Raw genomic sequence first — 26,519 nt, forward strand, 5'->3', positions numbered from 1 at the left:
TAGCTTATCATAATCTGCTAAATAATATAGTTTTAAACAGATTTATATAATTTCCTGTAAAATTACTTGAATATTCATGATGCTACATTGAGGTGAAACCATAACATTTTTCACTGGATGCATTACAGTAATGAATTTACAACTCCAAAATCAGTTAAAAAAAATACAATTTTGGCAACAAACTATGGACAATGCCACATAACAGATGTAATGATCTTTCAATAAAAATTAACTATTTCAGGTTACAGGTCAAGTATGTCCCTAAAATCTTTGAAGACATAGCTTAGGTTGATTTAATGAGAATCATGTGTATTGGCTCTAGCCCCTGTTTTAAATTCTCCACAGTCACTATGACACTATCAAATCAATACTTGCAGAATTTTGACAAGCACGAAGGCGAACCTATTACTTTCACTGGCGTATCATCCGCCTCAGTTGTAAAAATTTAATGCCTGTGACAGACAGAGATTTTTCACAAATGGGCGTGGAAGGCTTTGTAGTGAAATTTAGCTGCTGTTGTCCCTTTAAGACAATTCGGCGACGTTCAGCCAATCAGAGCGTCGCAGGGGGAGGGCAGGGAGCGGGTGGGTAGCAACAGTTGCCCTGGTGAGGACGAAGCGCCATAGCCACGGTAGCCCTGGCGACAAGAACCCAGCAACGAGAATCAACAACAACAACTACTGAATCCGCCATAAAAATAAAAGAAGACATTTTACCAGTGGGAAATACACACGTGGAACCAGAGGTGAAGCTCTTAACATACAGAAAATATTTCATGTCCTCTAATGCTTCAACTGAATTGTGCTATTGCTTTTTCCCTTGTTGTTTCAGTAGCCATAACAGGCAACTGCCTCCCAGTGTTAACTGAGGTTAGCCTGCCAGCTAGCCGTCGGTCCGATAATCGGCCGAGTGCGTTTCTTGAATGCGGCACTTTGTGTGTGCTACTCAGTCGGATGACACGGAATTTTGCCTGCCATGACGACGCAGCCACAGATGCATACTCAAGCAGGCCGTTGTTATGGCGATGTCAAATGCAAAAGGTACAAAATGGCGGTTGTTGTAGAGACCAGTTAGCTTGCTGCCCGTGTTGCCTTGCCAGAAAGCTAGCATCAGTGCTGTCACGACAGGCTTGTGCTCACTGCTGCTTATAGCTAACGTGTAGAATGACCACAAACACACACCGGTCAGGCTAACGGTACATTATGGGGTGCCGAGGACGGTTCGATACGTTCTGCTTTTCCCATTAGCCGCCTGAAACACACAGGCTACACAGCGTTAACTGCCCTAAAGGGGGAGACCAGATGGGGATAGTTTAGTTCAAAGTGTGGCGGCTGATACGTGTTTGTTTTCGTGTTGAGGCCGCGGAAGACCTGGACGTTTACCGGCGAGTGGAATGTGTTTCTGTCGGTAACGGAAAGTTGAGGAAGCGGTGGCAGGTGGCAGACATTTAGCATGGAGGGGCGTGGCGAAGGAGGGCATTCTGCAGGTGCTCTGCAGGTCTGACTCAAGTTTAACCTCTTTGTTCACCGATTTCATAAATAGACAACCATGCAGATTTATTACATGGTTTCCCCTAGTTAATTAACCTTTAATTTAGTATGTAATGCACTCATTTGGTTTTTGAAAACGCACGCATAGTAACGGCAGCACAGTTTTAACGCGGAAGAAACCCCCTTTCCTCCATCACGTGCTGTAACAAAGATGAGTAATATGTCAAGACACTCATTTTAGAGGTTACTATTAAAGACATGTAAATAGGAGTGGTGTTCAGGGACTCCCTGTACCTGCATGTGATGTAAAGACAACACAATGCATCACAGTGTGGTTAGGGATTTTCCCAACCTGTGCTACAGGCTCAACTCTATACATGACAGGCCAAAGGCTGTGTGATCATATTACAGGTAATCAGACACCAAAATGCTTGTTCCCGTCAGTGCTCCTCCCCCACATGCAAACATTAGCTGCACCACCAACAGGTCAGCCACAGCAGAGCTTCCAGGCAGCCTTCTTATTCAAAGGCATGAACTGGTGACAAGAGAAAAGAAATGATTTGATGTTGTGTTACACTTCAATTTCTAGAGACTTGCAAACTTTGTCTGTGCTATTACCAGCTGGTCTTCACATCCCAAGACATTACTAGTGTAGTACTAGTTACACATTTTAAAGGATTTGATTTGGAGCTATGATCTAGTGCATTTTATTCTGGTACATTTTCAATCTTCATACAGTCAAAAACTCCTCATTTCTATCTGAATAATTGTACAGTAGCTTGGAAGCCAACATCCATCTATCTAGCCATAATCTGCACACCGCTTAATTCGCTCATTAGGGTTGTGGGGCCACTCACAATTTTAGATTTACCAATTAACCCCAGCTCTGGACTGGGCTGCACAGTAGATTGGTGGTTAGCACTGTCACCTTGCAGCTTGAAGATCCCTGGTTCACATTCTGGCCTAGGCCTGGGATCTTTATTCATGGAGATTGTAGGTTTTCTCCAGGTTCTCCAGCTTCCTCCCACTGTCCAAAAACATGCTGAGGTTGGTGTCTCTAAATTGACCGTAGGTGTGAATGCAGGTGTGCTTGTCTGTCTATGTGGTGCTATGCTGGTGGAGACAAGAGAACCAGTCAGAGGGCAGAAATATAGGACGGCCGTGAACATTGACCAGTTGCAGTGCCTTTTTTGGCTGCCTGTAGAACCAGTCAGGTCTTTCTTTCTCTTGATTCCCCAAGGAATAAAACCAGCCATCCGTTCAGAATTCCAGTTAGGAAAATCAGGATATCATGTTTGGAAGATGCCGATGCAAATCCAAACACTGTGGGGTTGGAACGGATCAGCTTATACTGTGGAAAAGGGCACGACTTGTGGGGTGCAAAGAGGATATATTCTGTATGTTTTTTGTCTGTGATAGACTGTTACCTGTCCAGGTGACGTTTCACCCTAAATCAGCTGGGATAGACTCCAGCCCCCCGCGACCCTAATGAGGATTAAGCGGTGTACAGATAATGGATGGAGCACCCGGAGAAAACCCACATACACACAGGGAGAACATGCAAACTCCATGCAGAAAGATCCCAGGAAGGCTGGGATGCGAACCAGGGATTTTCTAGCTGCACGGTGAAAGTGCCACCGATCCACTGTGCAGCCCGAAACAAGCATCTGTACAGTATTTATTCATCTTGTGATGGTCAATCTAATCCAGACTAGAAAAGCACTCAGAGAGCGCAGACCTCCGCCAAGGATATTGACATTCCCACGCAACATTGTATTCACATACATTTATGTATGATTTAGAAATTGAAGTATTGTATTGTATTTTCATGGAAACATAAGACATATATTTTCATGAACAATTTTATTCCGTTCTTAAACATGTAACATGTGAAAGCGGATTTAAATTAAACTAAATCAAAATTTATGCACAACAATATATGAAGAAAAATATGTGAGGACACTTCAGGTGTGGAATTCACTCAGCTATAAGATGGTTTTGGTTAGAAAGCTCTGCCTATGATACCAACTTCACTGATGGTCAAAATGCAATGGCACCCCCCTATTTTTTGAAAAATCAGTCTTAAATCTGCAATCTGGAGCAGATCCGGGTGAAACTTTGTGGGATGATGGGGAGCCACCCCCGTCATATATTTGTGAAATTACATAAACATAGGCGGAAAATCTTCCGGGATATCGAGTGACGCATTTCTGAGCCCCATTTACTGCAATGTTAACAAAAAATTCAAAGTGATCCAGAATCCAGGATCCTTTCCGGATTGCCACCAAAATTAAATCAGCTCTTCCTCTTACCATAGTCTACATCCCCTCAAAATTTCATCTGAATCTGCCCAGGCGTTTTTGAGTTATCTTGCTAACAGATAGACAGACACACACACAAACGCCGGGTGTCACATAACCTCCTTGGCGGAGGTAATTAACGTGTCTCTTGTTTCTTTCTCCCCAGTGTGAGTCCCAGCTCTTGTAATGGCCACCTCAGGCTACGTAGGTGAGATCCAGCCAGCAGCCCAAACCCAGGGAGCTGCTGTTACCGTCACGCCAGGCCAACCTGAGGCCAGTTCCACCCCTGCAGCCACCCCTCAGTTTCTGGCTGAGATTCAGACCACTGTGGCCACCCCCACTGTCGTCACACCCACAGGTCAAACTACTCCAACCGAACAAACCTCCTCCATCGCGCCCCAGAAGCCTGCAGCTGGAAGCCAGGCCCAGTCCACAGCGCAGGCCCCACCGGCCCAGACACAGTATGTGACTGCAGAGATCCAGGGCTCCCCGACACAGTCTGGAAATGCTCAAAGCACTCCTCAGTACATCGTTGTTACCGTCACAGGTAAAGGCTCAGTGTCACATGTATATACATATATATATATGTATACACATACATAAATGTAAGTTTTTGACATTAATGTAGATCAGGCCAGTTTGGGGCTATGCGATTACCCATACATGCACAGAAGCAGCACTTCCATGATTTAGTGGTTTCTTGTCTTGAAATTGGAGATGCTTAATCTTCTGCAATCTACTGCTTTAAATTCTATAGTGTATCAGACAAGTATCAGGTTTTTTCTGCACAACCTGGACCATTTGAATATGTACGCGACTGCAAAACCATGTCATATTATTAATAGTTTAAATATAAAACTATGTAGATGTGTTTGTTTTTTTAAACTAGCCTGGGACTCCTGTCTCAAGAGACCCTGGGAAGTTAAGAATTAGCATCTTTATGATGGAGGATTTATCAATTTTGAACAACGTTTTTTGTATAAACCTTTTAATGTTTAAAAGTCTGCTTTGACTGTAACAAATTTATTAAATGTCAGCCCAAATCCTTAAGATGTGAGATTCTTCACATTTTCTGTGAATTATAACTGGATAGAACTAAGTTTGTTTTGCACACCTCTAAATGTCAGAATTGTAATAGTGACAAGAGGTGTAATTAGAAAATAGCTAATGAAAGTGAAATAATATCACTAAACTGCAAAGCTGCTTACATTCCCTCCTTATCTCCCAGAGGGTTCCCTTCACTCCAGTGACAGCGTGTCGGACTCCAGCCCCCCTCCAGCTGTGGTCCAGACAGGAGTTCCCACCCAGGTTGTTCAGCAGGTACAGACAGCTCAGCAGGTAAAGTATGCACACAAACACAACATCGAATTATGTTTTTTTTAATGACATTAAAACTCCCCCGTACTAAAGGTATCTTCATCTCAGCAGAGGTCCGTGGTGCAGGCCACCTCCCAGATAGCCAAGCCCGAGCCAGGCACACAGCTGAGCGTCACCAGTCTACAGCCCGTTCATATCACCCAGGAGGTTAGTGAAACACGTCACCGTTCATTCCTGGTGTTCAGCTTTCGTGTCTCACAGTGACCTTTACTGTCACTGACAAACAAAGTAAACATGACAGTTTCACATCACAAAATGTGTAATCAGTAGGACCTCTGACACACTCAAAACTTTACAGCTTCCTCATAGTTTAGTTTTATATTATTCTTTCAGCTCCCCCTTAGCAGTGAGGTGATCGGGTTAGTCAGGGATAAGAAACGAGCAGAATATCAGCTGCATCAGGAGACAGGACAGCCAGAATGCCAGGCCCAGGCACCAGCAGACTGCTGCTGCAAACCCTTCTACCATAACTTGGATCCCCCTCGGTATTAGCCGTCTCTCTACCTGCTGTCTGTGTACGCTGAGAAAGAGAGAGAAGATCATTCTGGAGTCACCAGCTCAGGCCCCAGTCAGCCACCGCTGCAGACTACAGCTGCCACTTACCAAGTAGGTCAGGGATGTAAGGGAGACTGCAGGGAATCTGTCTGTGGCTAAGACAGGAATGCTGTTTTCACCAATTCCACCAAAAGTTAAAGAAACACACTTTAAAATTATGAATTGTATTTACCCTGCCAAAGAATTATTAAGGAAACGTTTTAATATAGATGATAATACATGTGTTTTTTGTGAAAACAATGTAGAAACCATAGACCATATTTTTTTTATAATTTGATCCTCTGTCTAGCAAAATTTTTTATACATAAGAAAAGACTCCTTAAAACACCCCCCATTTTTAAAGTATTCGTAACAGAATTTGAGAACTATTTAAAAGCCCTAAAATATATGAATAGATATGAAAATGTTTATGACCTATTGTATGAACTCAACACTGATGTGTAACCCCCTTGTCTGTTTGCACTTGTTTTTGTTTTGTTTGTTGAATTGAGTGTATAACACTTTTTTTTTGTTATTTGCATTGAAACTGACAACCGAAATAAATTTAAAAAAAAAAGGAATGCTGTTTTCAATGTAAAAGACACAAATTTGGTCTAACAAGGCAAACAAATTAGACCTTTCATATCACTTGATGCTGCTAGAATGATTCTGCATTCCATGATATAATCACAAATTGAATATTGGATAACATGTTGGTCGCTGACAGGTGTAAATACACGCAGAATCATAGAGTCGCTCTATAAAATTTTTTTAAAAGTCTTCAGTAGAAAACCGATGTCATGTCATGTTGGTAATATCTGAGAGAAGTACAACTTATTGAGCTCTGAGAATTTAAAAAATGTAAATTTGTTTGTTTGATGGGCTGCACAGTGAAGTAGTGGTTAGCACTTTGGCCTTGTAGCAAGAAGATCCCCGGTTCAAATCCCGGCTTGGGCCTGGGATCTTTCTGCATGGAGTTTGCATGTTCTCCCTGTGCATGCGTGGGTTTTCTCCGGGTACTCCGGCTTCCTCCCACAGTCCAAAAATATGCTGAGGTTAATTGGTTACTCTAAATTGTCCGTAGGTGTGAATGTGAGTGTGATTGTGTGTCTGTATATGTAGCCCTGTGACAGACTGGTGACCTGTCCAGGGTGTCCTCTGCCTTCACCAGACTCAGCTGGGATAGGCTTCAGCACCCCCCACGACCCTAGTGAGGATAAAGCGGTGTATAGAGAATGGATGGATGGATGTTTGTTTGATCTAATCCATGGACTCCCCCCACCCCCCATGTCTGACTTTATTAAGAGAAGGGCTCACAGCAGTCTCAGGACCAGGGTCTCCCTTAGAGGGGAATGTGAGGTCCCACAGATAAACAGCCTTCAGACAAAATGCTCTTTCTGTGAAGGCCAGTAAGATCTGGAACAGTCTTCCACTCTCCATAAGGGAGTGTCCCACGTTAGCAACCTTCAAAACTCACCTTAAACAGGCTGAAAGTCAACCAGTCTGGTGACCATTTACCTTTAACTTCTTTCTGTACTTTTTGTAATGTGCTTTTACTGTGACCTATTCTACTTTGTTTCACTGTTATGTTTTTTTAATCCTTTCTAGGGACTGCTGGTATAAATTAGCTTTGTTGCTATAATCAGACATATTTACGTCTACTGCTGTCAAAATAGATGTTCATTAATTTGCACTGTCCCCATCAAATGAATAAACAAAGAAAGAATTTACTGTATTTTTATGTGTGTGTGCTCCCTCCTCAGGTCCAGCAGCAGCTCGCATCAGTGCCAGTGCAACATGTGTACACCAATCAAGTGCAGTATGTGGAAGGAGGAGACACCAACTACACCACCAGCACCATGTTAGAATACAACCCAGTCTATCAATTTATAGCATACGCTACTGTTCAAAAGTTTGGAGTCACCAAGGCAATTTAGTGTTTTCCATGAAAACTTACACTTTTATCCATGTACTAACATAACTGCACAAGGGTTTTCTAATCATCAGTGAGCCTTTCAGCACCATTAGCTAACACAATGTAGCATTAGAACACAGGAGTGATGGTTGCTGGAAATGTTCCTCTGTACCCCTATGGAGATATTCCATTAAAAACCAGCCGTTTCCAGCTACAGTAGTCATTTACCACATTAACTACATCTTAGTTTAATGTTATCTTCGTTGAAAACAAAACCCTTTTTTCAAAAATAGGGATATTTCTAAGTGACCCCAAACTTTTTACCAGTAGTGTTTGTCCAAGAAACTTTATTTGTCTTTCCTTACAGTTTATCTTCTTCATCCTTGCTCTCTAACATGTTTTTATGTCTCTCGTCCAGCCGCTCCAGCACCTTCCCTTACACTGATACCCCCCTGTACACCCAGACCACAGCTGCCCCGTATTACGAAGGTCAGCCCACTTCAGGCACACAGGCCTCCACCCCTGGCACACCTCTGACCGTCTCTGTGACCGCCGGCACTACAGGGGGCGTGTCCATGTTTGTGGCACAGCCCACCAGTGCAGCGGGGGGCGGGGCCACAGTGGTGACGGCAGGAGGCACCACCAACGGGGCAGGGGATGGGGCAGGCACCAACGGTGGCTCAGCGGGCAGCTATGTGATCCAAGGGGGTTACATGCTGGGCAGCAGCAGCAGTGGAGGGGCAGCTGGCAACAGTCAGAACTACTCACACACCGCCCGCGCCTCCCCAGCCACTGTGAGTATTACAGAGGGCGAGGAGAGTAGCGTGCCGTCGGCAGACAAGAAGGTATGCAGAGGCGCCAAGCGCAGGAATTTCTTCTCGTTTTGTTCTCATCCACACAACCCTTTGGTGGCGCACACTGATGACGTCATAGTCGAGTTTTGTCGAATGGAAAGCACAATTAAAAATCTGACCAGAAAACTTTAGCTGATGTTACAGCTTTGAGTATTTGACTGCATTCAAACCGGCAGGATTTTTTTTAACTGTGATTTCCTCCTCAAAGAAAACCAAACCATGACCTCATCATTCTCATGTCATTGCAGTGCATGTGAAGAGGGGCATTTTTAATTTGCCTGAAATGCCCCAACACTATATTGCTCATCCTAAATTCATCATATTGAATCCCATATGATAATGATAACCAAAATGTGTTTGGCAGACATCCCATCAGTATTCCAGGTCATTGATTCATTGCATACCAAAGTTGTATGCCACGGCACGCAAACAAATGTATTTGTCTTTTCATTCCTGAATGATCGATTTGTGTTTGAATAATTTATTAATAAGAGAAATATGTGTGCATGTGCTGTATACGAAGCCGAACGTCGTGTGTTTGCTAATGAGTGTGCCAATATTGAAATGCTCACATCTACTGGCTTTGCTAACTGCACCAGCTATTTTCTTTTTCCATTGCCTGTGTGTCAGGTACAGTGGTTGCTGGACAACTATGAGACAGCTGAAGGTGTGAGTCTGCCTCGTTCCACCCTCTACTGCCACTACCTGCTGCACTGCCAGGAGCAGAAACTAGAGCCTGTGAACGCTGCATCTTTTGGGAAGCTCATTAGATCTGTGTTCATGGGGCTGCGCACAAGACGTCTGGGTACACGGTAAGACCGGCCGTCAGACTCATCGACCAGGTGCACTAGAAACTGTAAAACAAGAAGAATTGTTTGATTTTCGACTTTCTGACGTCCATTGAACTCTATTCTTTCAGAAAACTTAACCAAATCGAAACTTAAAAAATTTCCAAAAATAAACTCTTTGTTCCAACAAGATTCTGTAAAAAACATAAAATTCTTCGCTCCTCGGTGCAGCTGTGAACCAAGTAGTGACTCAGTTAAGACCAACAATCGCATGACAAAAATTCTATGACTTTTTATCTGAACTACAGGCAGTGTTTACACAGAGCAGATGAGTATAGAGTGAAGTAGTAAAATAGTTTTTGTAGCATGTTCTGTTTTTTTCACAGCATTTTGAACACCTGTGGACACTTGGAAATATGCTGTACATGTTGATTCCAGTTTTTACACCTTTCTTGGATCAATAATGAAAATAAATCAACTTTAGATTTTTCTTTTTTTCATGATTTATGGCATTTTAAACCTCCTTGTAGAGTTTTTCCTCCCTCTTGTCATGCGTGTGTTGTTACCATAAAGGCCTAAGACTTTATATTATACAGTAAAAAATGAGCCCACAGTGAGGAAACGGTGCAGAAACTACTTGGTGTTCATCTAAACCCAGAACCGTCATAAAAGGCACGTTGTCTTTTAAAAGACAAGAAGAATTGTTGGATTGTCAACTTTCTGATGTCGCTTGAGCTCCATGATGCTGTTCTGTTAAAACAGAACTAAATCGAAGCTTAAAATCGGGATATTTATCTAAATCTAATTATTCTGTATGTGTCATTTAAAAATTGCCAAAAATAAACTCTTTGTTCGAACTAGATTTTGTAAAATACAAAAATTCTGCGCTCCTCAGTGCAACTGTGAAGCAATTAGTGGCTCAGTTGAGATCAGCAATCACATGACAAAAATTCTGTGGCTTTTTAGCTGAACTAGGTTGAACTGCAGGCAGTGTTTACACAGAACAGATAGGAGACAAGTATAGAAACAAGCAGTAAAGTATTTTTATAGCATGTGAAGCTATACCATTGTTGGATCAATAATCAAAATAAATTTTTCTTTTTGATTTATGGCATTTTAACTTCGCTGTAGAGTTTTTAACTCCTTCAAGTCATGGGTGTGTTGTTTCCACAGAGGCCTCAGACTTTATATTATCCAGTAAAAATGAGCCTAAAGAGTCTCATACAGAGGTTCACATCCTTCCAAACATACTGATTTTTATATGCATTTTTCCATCTGATTTGCTCTTTTATGAACAAATATCAGTGTGACATCCCTGTCAGGGCTCCCTCCTCACCGCATCCTTCCCACCTGGCATCCCAAATACCCCTTTTCCCATCTGTTTCCTCTCTTCCTCTCCCTTTCCTGCTCCTCTCCCTCTCATGCTCCTCTCTCCCACTCCTGCTCCCCTCTCTCTCTCTGTACCTCGGTTTCTCTGTCTCTCTGTCTTCCTCCCGGTCTCCCATCCGCTCCTCTACCTTGATCTCCCCCTTCAGCATGGCACCTGAGTGGAGTTCGGCTCCTCACCTGACTCCACCTAGGTAATCAACCACATCCACGGGTCCTGGACAGCTAAGAGACATCACCCTGATTCCACTCAACTGCAATAAGAACCGGCTCATCCTTCCACTCCCTGCCAGATTGTTGAATAAGACTTCACAGTCAGTTCTCTTTCTAGCCTCCTGAAGTCTGTTGAGTTTTGGGCATTTTCTAATGTGTTTTTCTCCTGCCTTCATCTAGACCCAGCTGTCTGGGATCCCTGCCGTCCTGCTTCCCCTCCGGTTATCCCCAGACCATTTGGCACCGTTTTCCCCCCTCACTGGACCCCCCGCTCCTGCCTGGACCCCTCCCTGAATCCCAAACCGGCTTCCCCATTCTCATCCGGAACCTGTTGCAGCTAACCGGCTGCTCGTCGCCCCCGGAGCCTTCCCCCTAAAGCCTCCGCCTGGACGTCAGTCATTGTCTGACCCCCCCCATACACCTCGGCCCCCCCGGATCGCCAGTGTCCGACATCCCTCCTTCCTCCCAGTTCCCTCCTCACTTCGGACCTCCGTTTCCCACCTGCCTCCGACCGTCAGAGTTCCCCGCTTCCTGGTTCCCTCACCCTTCTCATATCCACTCTATGCAATAAATCCTTCTTAACTCCACCGGTCTGTGTAGCGTGGCTCTCTGCCCGGGTCCGCCAGCAAAGTCCGTGACAGAACAATCTGGCCAAAAGCATGGACAAAAACACGTCCGTGAACATCTTCTCCTCCTGCAAGGAGCACAGCATTTACTTCAACGTGCTGTATGATTTGTGGGAGAAATGGAGAGAAGACCCCAAAGACTCTAGCATAACCCTGGGCCGCAAGCTCGCCGGCCAGCAACCCTGATCAGCCGGCCACTTACTGGACTATATTCGGGATTTCCTGAGCACCTCCTTGGCCGACCCGCCCGCCAACTCCTTTGGTAGCCAACCGGGCCCCGCCGCTCCGCCAGCTAGGGGGCCAGCCGCAAAGCGACCTGGTCGCAGAAGGCATGGTGCCAGGAGGCGCCACGAATACCTCAGTCCTGGTTCAAGAAGGGTTCTACAACCCTTTACCTCCCAATCCAGTCAAGGTCACCTCACTCCCTCCGACTGAAGAGAGGTCCCACGCTGCTCCCGAGGGGGTCGACGCCCCGCCTCCGGTCCCCGTGGGGGTCGACGCCCTGCGTCCAGTTCCCATGGGGGTCGACGCCCTGCTTCTGCTCCCTGAAGGGGCCGGCACCCCACCTCCACTCCCTGAGGAGGTCGGCACCCCGCCTCCACTCCCTGAAGAGGTCGGCGTCCTGCCTCCAGTCCCTGGGATCTTGGTAGCCTTAGAAAGGCTTAAGGCCTCCCCCGCGTCCCTGAAGAGGCTCTGCGCCTCCCCTCCAGCTCCACCCTCGGAGGGGCCCCTGGATCCTGCGCCGCCCTCAGAGGGGCCCCTGGATCCTGCGCCGCCCCCAGAGGGGCCCCTGGATCCTGCGCCACCCCCAGAGGGGCCCCCAGTCCTGTGTTCACTCCTGCCCCCAGTTCTGCCCCCGGAGGACCCTCCGGACTCGGCTCCACCCCCGGAGGACCCACTGGACCCGGCTCTGCCCCCGGAGGGGTCCCGCCTCCGCCGGCTTCCAGTTCAGCCACTGATCCGGCCCCCGAAGAGGTCCAGCCGTCGCCAGCCCCCAATCCGGCCACCGGCCTGGCCCCCGGAAGGAGTCCGCTCCCGCCGGTCCCCTGTCCAGCCGCCGGCCCTACTCCCGGAGTGGTTCCGCCGGCTCCCAACCCAGTTCCCAGTCCAGCCTCGGGGCCGTCCTCTGGAGCGGTCCCTCCTGTCTGTCCAGCCTTGGGGCTGTCCTCCGGAGCGACTCCTCCTTTCTGCCCAGCCCCCGGGCCGTCCTCCAGAGCGACTCCTCCTGTCTGTCCAGCCCCCGGGCCGTCCTCCGGAGCGGCTCCTCCTGTCTGTCCAGCCCCCAGGCCGTCCTCCGGAGCAGCCCCTCCAGCCTCACCAGCCCCAGAACCGTCCTCCGAAACGGCCCCTCCTATCTGTCCAGCTCCTGCTTGTCCAGTCCCCGGACCATCCTCTGGATCGGTCCGTCCTGACTGTACCGCCCCCGGGCCATCCTCTAGAGCGGCTCCTCCCATCTGTCCAGCCCCCGGGCCACCCTCCGGAGCGGCTCCTCTTACCTGTCAAGCCCCGATCTGTCCGGTCCCAGCCCATCCGACCTCGACCTGTCCGGCCTCTGGGCCGTCCCCCTGAAAGGACCCTCCGGCCCATCTGGCCTCGGCCTGTCCCACCTCCGGGCCGTCTGCTGGAGCGGACCCTCCGTCCTGGCCATCCCCGGCCAATCCGGCCTCCGGGCCGTCCCCCGGAACGGACCCTCCGGCCCGTCCACCCGCGGCCAGTCCGGTCTAAGGTCCGTCCTCCGGAGCGGACCCTGCGTCCTGCCCGTCCTCGACCAGTCCGGCCTTCGGGCCATCCCCCTGAACGGACCCTCCGGCCTGTCCACCCGCGGCCAGTCTGGCCTACAGTCCATCCTCCGGAGCGGACCCTCCGGCCTGTCCATCCTCGGCCAATCCAGCCTTGAGGCCGACCGCCGGAACGATCCCTCCATCCCAGTTCAGTCCGTCCGAGTTTAGTCTTGTCCTAGTCCTGTTCCAGTCCAGTTAGTCGTCCCAGTCCAGTCCCCAGTTCTGTCCCAGTCCAGTCCTTGGTCCTGTCCCAGTCCAGCCAGCCATCCAGTCCCAGTCCAGTCCAGTCCCACTAATTGTCCCTGTCCAGTCCAGTCAATTATTCAGTCCAGTCCAATCTTAATTCGGTCCCCCTCTCTCAGTCGAGTCCAGGTCCAGCTCCAGCTCCAGCCCAGGTTCCCCTCAAGTCCCTCTCCCAATTCCCTACTCCCTCTTCACCCCTCCAGTCTTTTAAAGTCCCCCAGTATTTCTAGTTTTCCCAGCCCCTCCCGTCCCTTCCAGTCCCTTCTGTCCTCCCTGTCCCTCTAGTCTTTCCGGTCCCCCCATCCTTCCTTTCCCTCCAGTCTTTCGAGTCCCCTCGTCCTTTTAGTTACCTTTTGGGCCCTTCCGAGTCCCCTTTTGGTCCCTCTCGAGTCCCCTTTTGGTCCCTCTGAGTCCCCTTTGGGCCCTCCGGTTCCCCTAGTCCTTCAAGTTCCCCCACGTGTCCCTGGCTGCCCTTTGGTCGCTGTGGTTTCTCGCCCCGGCTGGTTTTGTGGGGCGCCAGGAGGCACCCATTGATGGGAGGGTACTGTCAATGCTCCTTCCTCAGCCCCGTCCTTCCCACCTGGCATCCCAAATACCCCTTTTCCCATCTGTTTCCTCTCTTCCTCTCCCTCTCATGCTCCTCTCTCCCACTCCTGCTCCCCTCTGTCTCTCTGTACCTCGGTTTCTCTGTCTCTCTGTCTTCCTCCCGGTCTCCCATCCGCTCCTCTACCTTGATCTCCCCCTTCAGCATGGCACCTGAGTGGAGTTCGGCTCCTCAGCTGACTCCACTCAGGTAATCAACCACATCCACGGGTCCCGGACAGCTGAGAGACATCACCCTGATTACACTCCACTGCAATAAGAATCGGCTCATCCTTCCACTCCCTGATTGTCAGTTCTCTTTCTAGCCTCCTGAAGTCTGTTGAGTTTTGGGCATTTTCTAATGTGTTTTTCTCCTGCCTTCATCTAGACCCAGCTGTCTGGGATCCCTGCCGTCCTGCTTCCCCTCCGGTTATCCCCAGACCATTTGGCACCGTTTTCCCCCCTCACTGGACCCCCCGCTCCTGCCTGGACCCCTCCCTGAATCCCAAACCGGCTTCCCCGTTCTCATCCGGAACCTGTTGCAGCTAACCGGCTGCTCGTCGCCCCCGGAGCCTTCCCCCTAAAGCCTCCGCCTGGACGTCAGTCATTGTCTGACCCCCCCATACACCTCGGCCCCCCCGGATCGCCAGTGTCCGACATCCCTCCTTCCTCCCAGTTCCCTCCTCACTTCGGACCTCCGTTTCCCACCTGCCTCCGACCGTCAGAGTTCCCCGCTTCCTGGTTCCCTCACCCTTCTCATATCCACTCTATGCAATAAATCCTTCTTAACTCCACCGGTCTATGTAGTGTGGCTCTCTGCCCACCAGCAAAATCCGTGACAATCCCAGAGACAGCAAGCAGACACATCTTTATATTTGATCAACCCGTTTATCATCCACATAAAACGCGCACAGTTTCCAGCAGGAGACTGATGGAGGTTTTTCTAGGAACATCTCCGGAGCTCTGTGGAGCTCTGCAAAACGTTGTGTAGGAAGAAATGTGGGTAGACACGAAGACAGACAGCATGTGTGTGGGTGAGTTTGACAAAGGAAGGGAGAGTGAGCGAGTGAAAACCACTTTTCAGAAATACTTGGGAGTATGGGCTTTAATTAACATATATTCACAGATTTATAAAACATGTCTTTAACCCTCTGAAGCAGTTTAAGGGCATTTTTTTGCTCATGTTTTAACTGCACTTTACAGTCCTGCACCTCTATTGGAACAACACAATCATGGCTAGAAATAGAAATAACAAAAAACATGTATGTAGTATAATAAAGTTATAATGACATGGGGAAAAAGTGGAATCCAAGCGCTCTTACATGTTACCAGGACTGAAAAAAGTGACTAGTTTACATAAATATTTTGCTATTTACATTTTTAGTTGTTCCCACACTCGTCTCCTATCTACGCTTTGTTCAGTTCAGCCCAGTTTACCTCCGTTAATTGTGATTTCGATGAAATATCTTGATTTCACATTTAGATTTCCAACATAGCAGCACATTGCATATCAGATGATTAGTCAAAGAACCGTCAAAAAGTAAAAAATCTGATTCTTTCTCTGTTTAGTTTATTTCTCCAATAAATGCCATCATTTTGGCAGGTTTTGGGGGATTAAGTCAGTTTATATTAGGACTGAGCCTCTTTCCTATTTCTGATTTAAAAGTACAGGTTAAATTCGATGTAAAAACACATTTTTCTCTCTGTTTCTGGTAGGGGTAACTCTAAATATCACTACTATGGGCTGAGAATCAAGGCAGGCTCGTCCCTCCTCCGTCTGATGGAAGATCAGCAACATCTGGCCATGAGGCAACAGCCGTTCTCACAGAAACAGAGGTATGCACCAAAAAAGCCCAGCTCCAGTTCAAGCACATCTTCTGTATCATTGCACCGTCACCATTTCCATTTCTCCATCTGTATCTATGTCCTTTATGCAGTTGTGTTCCTGAATCACGTTTTTCCTCTAATTCTCTCTCCACATGTGTGTTTTAACCCTCCAGACATCTGCTGCTCTATGATCAGACTTCATTATTTATCACGTTGGTGTGGAGCTGAATGTTTGATGTATTTTTCCTCCCGTTTCCGTCAGGTTGAAGCCTGTGCATAAAGTGGAAGGAATGACCAACGGCACGGCGGCAGGAGCGGGCCAGCAGCAGCAGCAGCAGCAGGGCTCCGGACACGTGGACATCAGCACCCAGGTCCAGCAGTACCAGCAGTTCCTGGGTGAGTTTAGTGAACAGTTAACGGAGACGAGCCAGATTTATCAGTGTTCCATGGAATCACTGCAGCAGGGGTGTCCAACATGCGGCCTGCGGGCCAAAACCGGTCCTCCAGAGGGTCCAATCCGGCCCTCAAAGTGTAAAAATTACAGAGAAGACATTAACTGCAGATTGTAGATTAGTAAAACTATAAATTTAAAATCATTTCTAGACCATGACAAGTTGTTTGGATCATAAAGTAAAATACTAGATTGTTCATTGTTCTTTTGTCATTTTGTGCCTCATTTCTGTAAAATATTTCCTTGTTTTTTTTGTCTGACTTTTGTCATTTGTCTCGTGTTTTTGTCGTTTTGTTTCCTTTTTCTCTCGTTTCTGTTTTTTGTCCTGTTTTTGTCATTTTTTGTTTTGTCTCACTTTTGTTGTTCGTCTATTTTTTGTTGTGTTTCTTTTTTGTCATTTTTTGTTTTGTTTTTGTCCATTTTTTGTCGCTTTGTAACTTTTTTCAAATTTTTGTCTTTTTTTGTTTTATTTCATGTCATTTGTTTAATTTTTTCATTTCGTTTCTTGCTTTTGTCGTTTTGTGTCTCATTTTTATAATATTTTGTCTTGTTTTTGCTGTTTTTTTGACTTTTTTGTTGTTGTTTTGATCATAAAGTATAATACTACATCATTTAGGTCCAGATAGCTGTGACTAAATGTTCAGTTCAATCTTATTTGTATAGCACCAATTACAGTCAAATTGTCTCAAGACACTTTACAGAACCCATATGCCTGAACCCTCAGAGCAAGCCCTGAGGTGACAGCGACAAGAAAAACACCCTTTTAACAGGAAGAAGATCAAATTGAACTGAATGTGGAGCTGAACTAAGATGACTTTGACACTCCTGGTCTACAGCCTCTATATGATCCCAGCCAGCATGTCACATAAACACACTCCATGTTATTTGCAGTTAATGCTGATTACTCTCTGCATTTATTGTCACGTCTCTCTGAGTATGGGGTGTTTTTGTTTCCTGTGTCCAGATGCATCCAGAGCTCTGCCGAACTTCCCAGACATCGACCTCCAGGGGAAGTCTCTGCCGGAGGGCATTGAGCTGGAGCACATAAAGAGCTTTCAGCTGCTGTACAGAGAACACTGTGAGGTAACAACTGGCTGATTGTAATTCTACCACATTACCAGTGAGTCAGAGAGGACTGGAATGAAAGTAGACCAACTGTAAATGTTTACCGGAGAAGGAGATATCACATCATTAGAGGTTATACAGCCTGAATCAAAAGCAAATTCCAGTAAGAACAAATCTTTATTATCAGTCACTGAGATGTTTTCTCTGCGCTCCATCAGGCCATTCTGGACGTGATGGTCAACCTGCAGTTCACCCTGGTGGAGACTCTGTGGAAGACCTTCTGGAGGTTCAGCCAAAGTCAGGCTGGAGATGCTACACTGGCTGTGTACGTAACATTTTTCTTTCAAAAACAGACATTTCTAAGTGACTCTAAGCTTTTGAACGGTAGTGTAGTAATCAAATTTTCCATCCTGACTCTGGGTGTGTCTTTGTGTCTTTGCAGTCATGATGAGTCAGAGAAGCGGCTCCCAAAGTCCTGCCTGGTGTTGCTGTGCAAGTATGATCCGGTGCTGCGCTGGAGCCGAGACTGTGACAACAGCCTGTACCAGACCCTGGTGGAGATCCTGATCCCTGACGTCCTCAGACCCATCCCCAGTAAGCCTCCACCACAAGCACCAGACAAAGAACTGCTCTGAAACCCGCTGGAGCTGATTAGAATATACCTGTTAATTACATGACATTTCAAACGGTTCAGCATTCCTCTGAGATGATTGATTTCCTGGTAGAAACATCTGGACTGATGTTCTGGCTCTGATGTGAAAGAACTCAGTGTTTTCCATCCACCGCTCTGCTGTGGAAACTTACTGGAATTCCACTTGTTCCTTCCTGTTTCAGTTTTAGTCAGTCTTTATATGGAAGAAATCCTGTTCTTTGGAATCATCACTACCACAGTGCTGCCAAAGAAATGTTTCCACTTATGAGTAATCTGGGCTTGCTTTAAAACCTAGTTCTTTGTATGCATAGCCAGTAAATCTGTATATCCAGCAGAAATATGTTTGATAATCTTTTCTCAGGGGACAATGAAATGTAAACGTCCTCTAAGCTGAGTCGTCTCTTTCCCTCTGTGCTGCCCTCAGGTGCCTTAACTCAAGCCATCCGCAACTTTGCCAAGAGCCTGGAGAGCTGGCTGACCAACGCCATGATGAACATCCCAGAGGAAATGGTTCGCATCAAGGTACAGGCGGCCGTATTAGCTCGCTGTTAATGGAACAGCATGTTTGCTTCTGAAGATCACGCATTATGAAAGCGTGCTTTTATTGAGTCTGACTGAAGGCTCAGACGTTATTAGATGTCTGGGAGTTTCCCCGGTGTGGTTTGTTGAACACGGCCTGCATCGATGTTACATAAAGCCAGCCTCGTTATTTGCTGCTCTGCTGTGGAAGCAAAGCAGCAACAATGAAAATCAAGTAAACTACTGCAACTAGCAAGCTGCCTGTTGTGAACAGTTTTTTGATAATGGTCTCATCGTGAAGCTTTGTCACAATGGAAATGTCTAAATTTACTGAATCTGATCAGGTTATGTAAGGTCATCCCTCTCTCATATTCCTCATTAGGGCTCACAGGAGAACATTTTACTCATTTCTAGTTCTAGTTCACCCAAAACATCTGATATAAAAGCTGCTTGTAGAAATAACTGAGTGTTCCCTTATGTGAGAGAATCCATCTTCTTGCTTTTCTTACTGTCACTTTGCTGCTCTGACGTTGCAAATTTCCCCTTGTGGGACAAATAAAAGATGTTCTGCTCCAGGGGTGTCAAACTCATCTTAGTTCAGGTTCACATTCAGCCCAGTTTGATCTAAAGTGATCGGACCAGTAAAATCACAGCATAATAACCTGTAAATAACCACTACTCCACATGTTTCCTTTGTTTTGGTGCAAAAAAATTAATTCTGGACATGTTCACATTTATTAGTTATCTTTTTACAAAACATTATGAACAACCTGAAGTTGCTTAAGAAAAATAAATTCAATTTCAACAACATTCAGCCTCAGTTTATCATTTACACATCACAACTTAAAGATCAGAGTTTATCTACAAAGACACAAAACATTTAGTCATCTGGAACTGAATGATTTAATATTTTACTTTATGATCATAACAGACAAAAAACAACAAAAACAAGGCAAAATATTACAAAAATGAGTCACAAAATGACAAAAACATAGATAACTCAAGCGAGACAAAAAAAACACAAAACAATGAATAAAGAAGAACATAAAATGACAAAAATGATACAAAAAACACAAATGAGAAAACAATGAAACAAAACGACAAAAATGACAAACAAAATGACAAAAACATGAGACAAACGATGAAAGTCAGACAAAAACAACAAAAGCAAGACAAAATATTACAAAAATGAGACACAAAATGACAAAGAGCAACGAACAATCTAGTATTTTACTTTATGATCACAATGTCTTCTCTGGAATTTTTACACTATACAAAGTTGTCCTGCATTGGACCTTCTGGAGGGCCGGTTTTGGCCCACGGGCCGCATGTTTGACACTTCTATTCTGTTCTATTCTATCCTGTTTCTAATTCGTGGTCTTCCTCTCTCAGGTGACGTCAGCCAATGCTTTCGCCCAGACGCTGCGTCGCTACACCAGTCTGAACCATCTGGCCCAGGCGGCCCGTGCCGTCCTCCAGAACACGGCCCAGATCAACCAGATGCTCTCAGACCTCAACCGGGTCGACTTTGCTAACGTCCAGGTCGGTTTAGTCTCTCAGCTCTGGCAGCATCAGTCACATGAGTTCTGCTGGCAGGTGCTTTGGTTTTTTGCTCTTCACATGCAGCTGTTTCTGCTGTAGCTTGTGGTTTCAGAGTTTCATTTGTTCTTCTTCAGTCATTCTGTCTTTTTTTTGTCTTTTTTTCTACCCCGGAAGCCCACTTGTGTTTTCTCAGAAATAGTTCCCTTTTCTTCAAGACATACAGTGAGATACAAACAGTCAGGGTAGTCTGCAGTGTGAGTGGATGGGCAGCACGCAGCGGTTTATCTGTAACTGTGAGGATCACTGCTGCCCTCTATAGATAAACTAATCACAGGCGTGACAGCGGATAAAAAGCGAGCATTGAGGCGACTTTAGTACCTCAGTGAGATCCTCAGTAGGCGTGTGTGAGAGTGTAAATCTAAATACGTTTTTGTTCCTTTTTCTGACCCAAACTGTCCACTTCCCCTCACATCACAGGTTCATTAATTATTTCTATAAAAGAAGATGTCACGAAACGCATTTGTTCCTCTTTCTCCAGAAACAGAACACTTTCACTACAGAGATCACAGTTTTCTTTTAGCTTATCCTGAATGAATGACACACATTTGTCCTTTAATGAGACTTCTGTCGTCTCAGACTGGATCTCAGCTCTTTTTACAACGTTTCCTGCTCAGTTTGCAGTGGTGGTTCTGTTTACTGCACAGCATGGGTCATTCTGGAGTCTAAACCAGGGTCAGTTACAGACAGGTTTACTGAAATGATTCTCCAGGTTCCACCAGCTGTTTCACATTTACATCTGACTGTGGTAAAGGTGTGAAGAGAGTTAGCAGCAGAGTAGAAGGAAGTCTGTTCTGTGTGTTTTTCTGTTACTGCCTGATTCTCACCCTTTGCCCTCCTCCTGTCTGCCCCTCCAGGAGCAGGCTTCGTGGGTGTGCAGGTGTGAAGACCGTGTGGTCCAGCGGCTGGAGCAGGACTTCAAGCTGACCCTGCAGCAGCAGAACTCCCTGGAGCAGTGGGCGGCGTGGCTGGACGGTGTGGTCTCCCAGGTCCTAAAGCCCTACCAGCACAGCCCCGCCTTCCCCAAGGCCGCCAAGCTCTTCCTGCTCAAGTGGTCCTTCTACAGGTGGGACGATGCAGCACTTACAGCGGGAGGGTCAAACTCATCTTAGTTCAGGTCCATATTCAGCCCAGTTTGATCTAAAGTGATCCAGACCAGTAAAATCACAGCATAATAACCTATAAATAACCACAACTCCACATGGTTCCTTTGTTTTAGTGCAAAAAATACAATGTGAAAATGTTCACATTTAAAGCTGCTGTCCGGAGTTTCCGTTTGTTTTCAATTATGTATCATTTTTTAACAAAGCTTAAATGTGTTAGTCTAGTTCGATACTATAATATAAAGTTAGTATAACGTGATATGAAAATTTATTCCTGAGCTCCGCCTTCCTCTCATAGACCCCCATGTTATTCCAAAAAGCGCCGGTTGCTGCCGACCAATCAAGTTCGAGCTTCAGCTTTGTCATGCTGTCAATCAACGGTTACGCGCACAGCAAGCAAGCCCATGCAGAGGTGGGCGAGCTACGCACTACGCAACCGCGCACACATTTGTTTTGCTTGTGGAGGAGAGAGCATCAGGGATCAGCAACTTCCAGAAAAGTTACCAATCCCACGGCTTGTCAGGCCAAGAGACTGCAGGACGTTTTTTGGCTCGGGGTGCTCGCGTCGCTCCCCGACCACGGCCTCCATAGCCCGCCTGACGGCTTCGTTTAGATGCCCGACCTCTGGAGGAAGATGTTGGGGCGTCTGGGAAATACTCTTCGTCAGAGGAGTCATGCAATTCTGAACTCTAGATAGAAATAAATAAACAATGTAACACATATACATGCGTAAATGCACTAAGTTTGATAAACAACGTCATCCAGAGGGATACACGAGTGTAATCACATATTGAAACTTTACTCGTTCGTCCTAGCAGATTCATGTTATTTTGGTATTAGGACAAGTTAGACTCAATACAGCATTCTAACGTAATTCCTTTATTATTTACTAAATGTACTAAATGTAGAAGAGGGGAAAACAGCAAAACAGGCGAGATGCTGCAGCACTCCGGGCACTTCTCTCATGTACTGCGCGCGTGCACAAATAAAAGGGGCGAAATCAGAGGGAGGGACCACCAGTGTTTTGGGAGACGCTGCGATTCAAACTCTGGACAGCAGCTTTAAGGAATTATCTTTGTACAAAACGTCATGAACAAACTGAAATTTGTTAAGAAAAATAATTTAAGTTTCAACAACATTCATCCTCAGTTTATCATTTCCACATTACAACTTCCAGATCACAGAGTGTCTACAAAGGAACACAACATTTAGTCACAGATATCTGGAACTGAACAATCCAGGATTTTACTTTATGATCAAAACGACTAAAGTCAGACAAAAAAAACAACAAAAACAAGACAAAATACTACAAAGATGAGACACAAAATGACAAAAAAATGAGACAAGCGGCACAAAACACAACAAAAGCAAGACAAAAACATAGACAAAAAGTTACAAAGCAACAGAAAAAAACAGACAAATGACAAAAACTACATGAAAAATGACAAAAGCAAAAAACAAAACGGCAAAAACATGAGACAAACGACAAAAGTCACACAAAAAACAACAAAAACAGGACAAAATATTGCAAACTGAGACAAAATGACAAAATAACAATCTAGTATTTTACTTTCTGATCTAAACAACTTGTCATGGTCTCGAAATTATTTTAAAGACAAAAGCGAGAAACAAAACGACAAAAAAGTAGACAAACAACACAAGCGAGACAAAAAAGAAACACAAAACGACAAAAAACAACAAAAACGAGACAAAATATGACAAAAATGAGATGCAAAATGACACAAGTTAATGTGAATGTGTTTGAACTTTATTTAACTATAAATAAAATGAATTATTATTATTGTTATTATTATTATGATGATGATGATAGCAACAGTCTGAGCCTCCATCTCTGCTCTCCAGCTCCATGGTGATCAGAGACCTGACCCTGAGGAGTGCAGCCAGTTTCGGATCCTTCCACCTGATCCGTCTGCTGTACGACGAGTACATGTACTACCTTATAGAGCACCGAGTGGCCCAGGCCAAAGGAGAGACCCCCATCGCTGTCATGGGAGAGGTATGAACATGAACACACACACACACACGTAACAATATACACCACTGTTCAAAAGTTTAGGGTTCAGACTAGTAGACTGTAGATTCTTGGTAAAGTTGAGGGCTGCAAAACACTCTTTCGAGTGTTTTGCAGCCCTCAACTTTACCAAGAATCTACAGATGTACACAGCCTTTCAAAAGTTTGGGCTCATCCAGACAATTCCATGTTTTCCATGAAAACTCCCACTTTTATCCATGTGCTAACATAACTGCACAAGGGTTTTCTAACCATCAATGAGCCTTTCAACAGCATTAGCTAACACAATGTAGCATTAGAACACAGGAGTGATGGTTGATGGAAATGTTCCTCTGTACCCCTATGGAGATATTCCATTAAAAATCAGTTGTTTCCAGCTACAATAGTCATTTAGCACATTAACTATGTCTACACTGGATTTATCATTTATTTAATATTATCTTCACTGAACAAAACTGCTTTTCTTTCAGAAATAAAGACATTTCTAAGTGACTCTAAGCTTTTGAACAGTGGTGTGAACCATATTTTCAGGTCTAATCCGTTCTCGTCTTGTCTCTAGTTTGCCAGTTTAGGCCGAGGTCTGAACCAGCTGGATCCAGACAAAGGTTGGTTCCGTTTCTGTTTTATCTCACGTTAATCAGCGTCACGTTCACCACCGTCGTCCGTAACCGTCTCTGTTGCCTCCACAGAGGAGGAAGAGGAGGAGGAGGAGGAGAGCGATGAGGAAGGCCAGGAGCTGACCCTGCCCTCTGACGGTCCCGTCCTGGGAGACGAGTCTCTGGAGCCGCCCGCCAAGCTGGCCAGAACTGACCAGAGAGTCCTGTTCACTACCGGCTCAGCTGACAACTAGACACACACACACACACACACACACAGATGTACAAAGAACACTAATTTATACACCTGACATGTATATAGCTCTTGTCGATGTGCGTGCACACTCTTGCGGTTTTGATTGTGTGTGTTGTTCAGGCACACAAACGCACAATCAAAGCAGTGGCTCAGTATCTTCTGCTGCCTCCTGAACGTCCACGTCACTGGAGGTGGCTTCAGACCACAGAAACACGGAGCGTTTTAACCTTCAGTCATATAAATCTGTACAATCCAGTTACAGCCGGGCATGTTTTCACTCCTCCATCGCCTCGCTGAGACGCTTCTGCTCACCGTAGATCCTCCTCCACGTCACTGCCGTGTCCAGGTGGTGTTTAGAGTACCGTGATGTGTGTCAAGGTAACGTCTACAGGAGGAGGGGGCAGGAAACGGCTGCTGAACGCTAAGAGAAGCAGGCGGCTGGGGTTTTCGGTGGGTTTGTGTGTGTTCTCTGTCTGCTTGTGTGAGCGCTGTGGCTCTGCTGGTGTTTCTGGAGGCTCGTTGTGTGTCTGGTTGTGTGATTGTAAGTCATGCCAAGTGTTGACTGTTCTGTAGATATTTTCTAATTCCTGATTTGGGAGACGCGTGTACAATTCCCGTTTGGTTTCGTTCGCCTGTAAAAGAGACGTTGTTGTGTTCTTGGAGTGCCTGTCGCAGCTGCTACACATCTGTACAGATCCAGCTGTGGAATAGGGACTCCTGTTAGTTGCTGCAAAAAATCCTCTCTCCTTTACTGAACAGCTGGTTCCAGAGAGAGGTGCCATTTGTGTCATATTTCTGTTCAAAGTGCTTCGATCCTTTCCATCTATAAGCTCCTCTGTGGCCTCGTTTCCTTTCACGTTATTTCCTTTGCCTTATTTTTGTCTTTTTTCCATGTTTGTGCCAAACCGGTTTGCTTTGACCCTGATCCTGTTTTTAATTCTCTATGTTTGAAGGAGGCCTGTGCCTGAGTAAGAACGCTGATATATTCTACTGTATATTTATCCACTATTTTGAATTTTGTTGTCACTAAGTGAACCTCTTGTGCAGTGTATGGTGCTGTGTTGTCACACATTGTAAGCACCCTCTGTGTGCATTACTGATTTGTGATTGTACGTTTGGTTATCGATCCTGTATCATATCTGAAGACCTTTCCACAAACAGGCTAAGGCCCTGCCTCTTTGCACATGTTGACTATTGTCTTTAAAACTCAGAGTAACCTGAAATGTTTTTTCTTCATTTTCTTTGAAGTCTTTGATGTTTCTGACGGTGAGGTGGAGGTGTGAGATTTGTCAGCGCAGTTCAGAGAATTTAAGATCTGACGGCTTTTTTCTGCACAGTCCTCCACCGACACTCCTCTCCCTCGCCTCGCTGCGTTTCCGCCCTCCTGCCAACGGCTTCGTTTTGCTTCAAACATCCATTTTCTTAAACACTGTTCGTCAAAGACTGGTCGTCATCTCTGAACTTTTCACTACTTTAAGCAGCTGCAGTGAGGCAGCCTCAAACCAGCACATGATCCTTTCTATGGAGTCTACCACAGCTGAGGACATATCACTCCAGTCTTTAATGATCTACAGCGTACAGAATGGCCATTGTTTACCCAGTAAAAAACAAAAAACGTTTAGTCATTTTTATAGTGCATCGTTTCTTATGTACAAAACAAATTGAGAAAAAAAAGATGTTCGGTGGCAGTGTTTTATGAATTTGGTCTGCTATAAGTATGACTGTGCCTTTGGAAGTGGTAGAATGCAATTCAGATGTTTTTAATTTTAAAGATAGAAATTAAAGAATTTTTAAAATTGGACTCCTTTCGTGGATTTATTTGGTCTTTAAAGTTCCGTGATGCTGGGCAGAGACGATGCTGTGAAACAAACCCACCATCTTACTAAATGTTACACTGTTGGTTGGTAATAAAACACACACACACACACACACACGTTTGTACTTCTATCTTAGTGAGGACATCCATAGGCGTAATGCATTTCCTAGAGCCTTACCCTAACCTTAACCATCACAACTGACCGCCTAACCCTAATCCTTACCTTAACCCTAACCAAACCTCAATTCATACCTGTTCTCTAAAAACAAGTCTTCACCCTCAAACATGGCTGTTTCAAAGTGAGGACCGGCCAAAATGTCCTCACTTTGTAAAAATGTCCTCGCTTTGATAGTTAAATGCAGAAAATGGTACTCACAATGTAGCAAGTACAAGAACACACACACACACACACGTACACACGTCATCATTGCAGCAGACGTGTGTGTTTCCTGAACAGGAAAACCAACACTGTGCAGAAAACAAAAACATCCGTTTTTGTGGCAAATTTGTGGAA

The 26,519-nt window shown here is 45.6% G+C and overlaps 1 protein-coding gene across 7 annotated transcripts; it reads left to right on the plus strand.

The window, feature by feature from the left end:
* Positions 1 to 577: 577 nt before the first annotated feature.
* On the plus strand, positions 578 to 25,990 carry rfx1a (regulatory factor X, 1a (influences HLA class II expression)). 7 transcript variants are annotated; one of them, XM_022215568.2, is made up of 18 exons: positions 578 to 745; positions 3,957 to 4,337; positions 5,019 to 5,128; positions 5,216 to 5,314; positions 7,465 to 7,562; positions 8,035 to 8,461; positions 9,101 to 9,282; positions 15,806 to 15,925; positions 16,179 to 16,312; positions 17,332 to 17,450; positions 17,651 to 17,757; positions 17,875 to 18,026; positions 18,509 to 18,606; positions 19,996 to 20,145; positions 21,060 to 21,268; positions 23,169 to 23,322; positions 23,897 to 23,942; positions 24,027 to 25,990. In XM_022215568.2, the coding sequence occupies exons 2-18, from the start codon at positions 3,977 to 3,979 to the stop codon at positions 24,185 to 24,187; spliced, it is 2,727 nt and encodes a 908-aa protein (XP_022071260.1). In that variant the 5' UTR covers positions 578 to 745; positions 3,957 to 3,976; the 3' UTR covers positions 24,188 to 25,990. The 7 variants fall into 7 exon arrangements, with proteins under 7 accessions (XP_022071260.1, XP_022071266.1, XP_022071267.1 ...); XM_022215574.2 differs by having other exon boundaries at positions 9,107 to 9,282; XM_022215575.2 differs by having other exon boundaries at positions 8,035 to 8,410.
* The last annotated feature ends 529 nt before the right edge of the window (positions 25,991 to 26,519 follow it).

This window comes from Acanthochromis polyacanthus, chromosome 21 (assembly GCF_021347895.1).
Source record: "Acanthochromis polyacanthus isolate Apoly-LR-REF ecotype Palm Island chromosome 21, KAUST_Apoly_ChrSc, whole genome shotgun sequence".
Lineage (NCBI taxonomy): Eukaryota > Metazoa > Chordata > Actinopteri > Pomacentridae > Acanthochromis > Acanthochromis polyacanthus.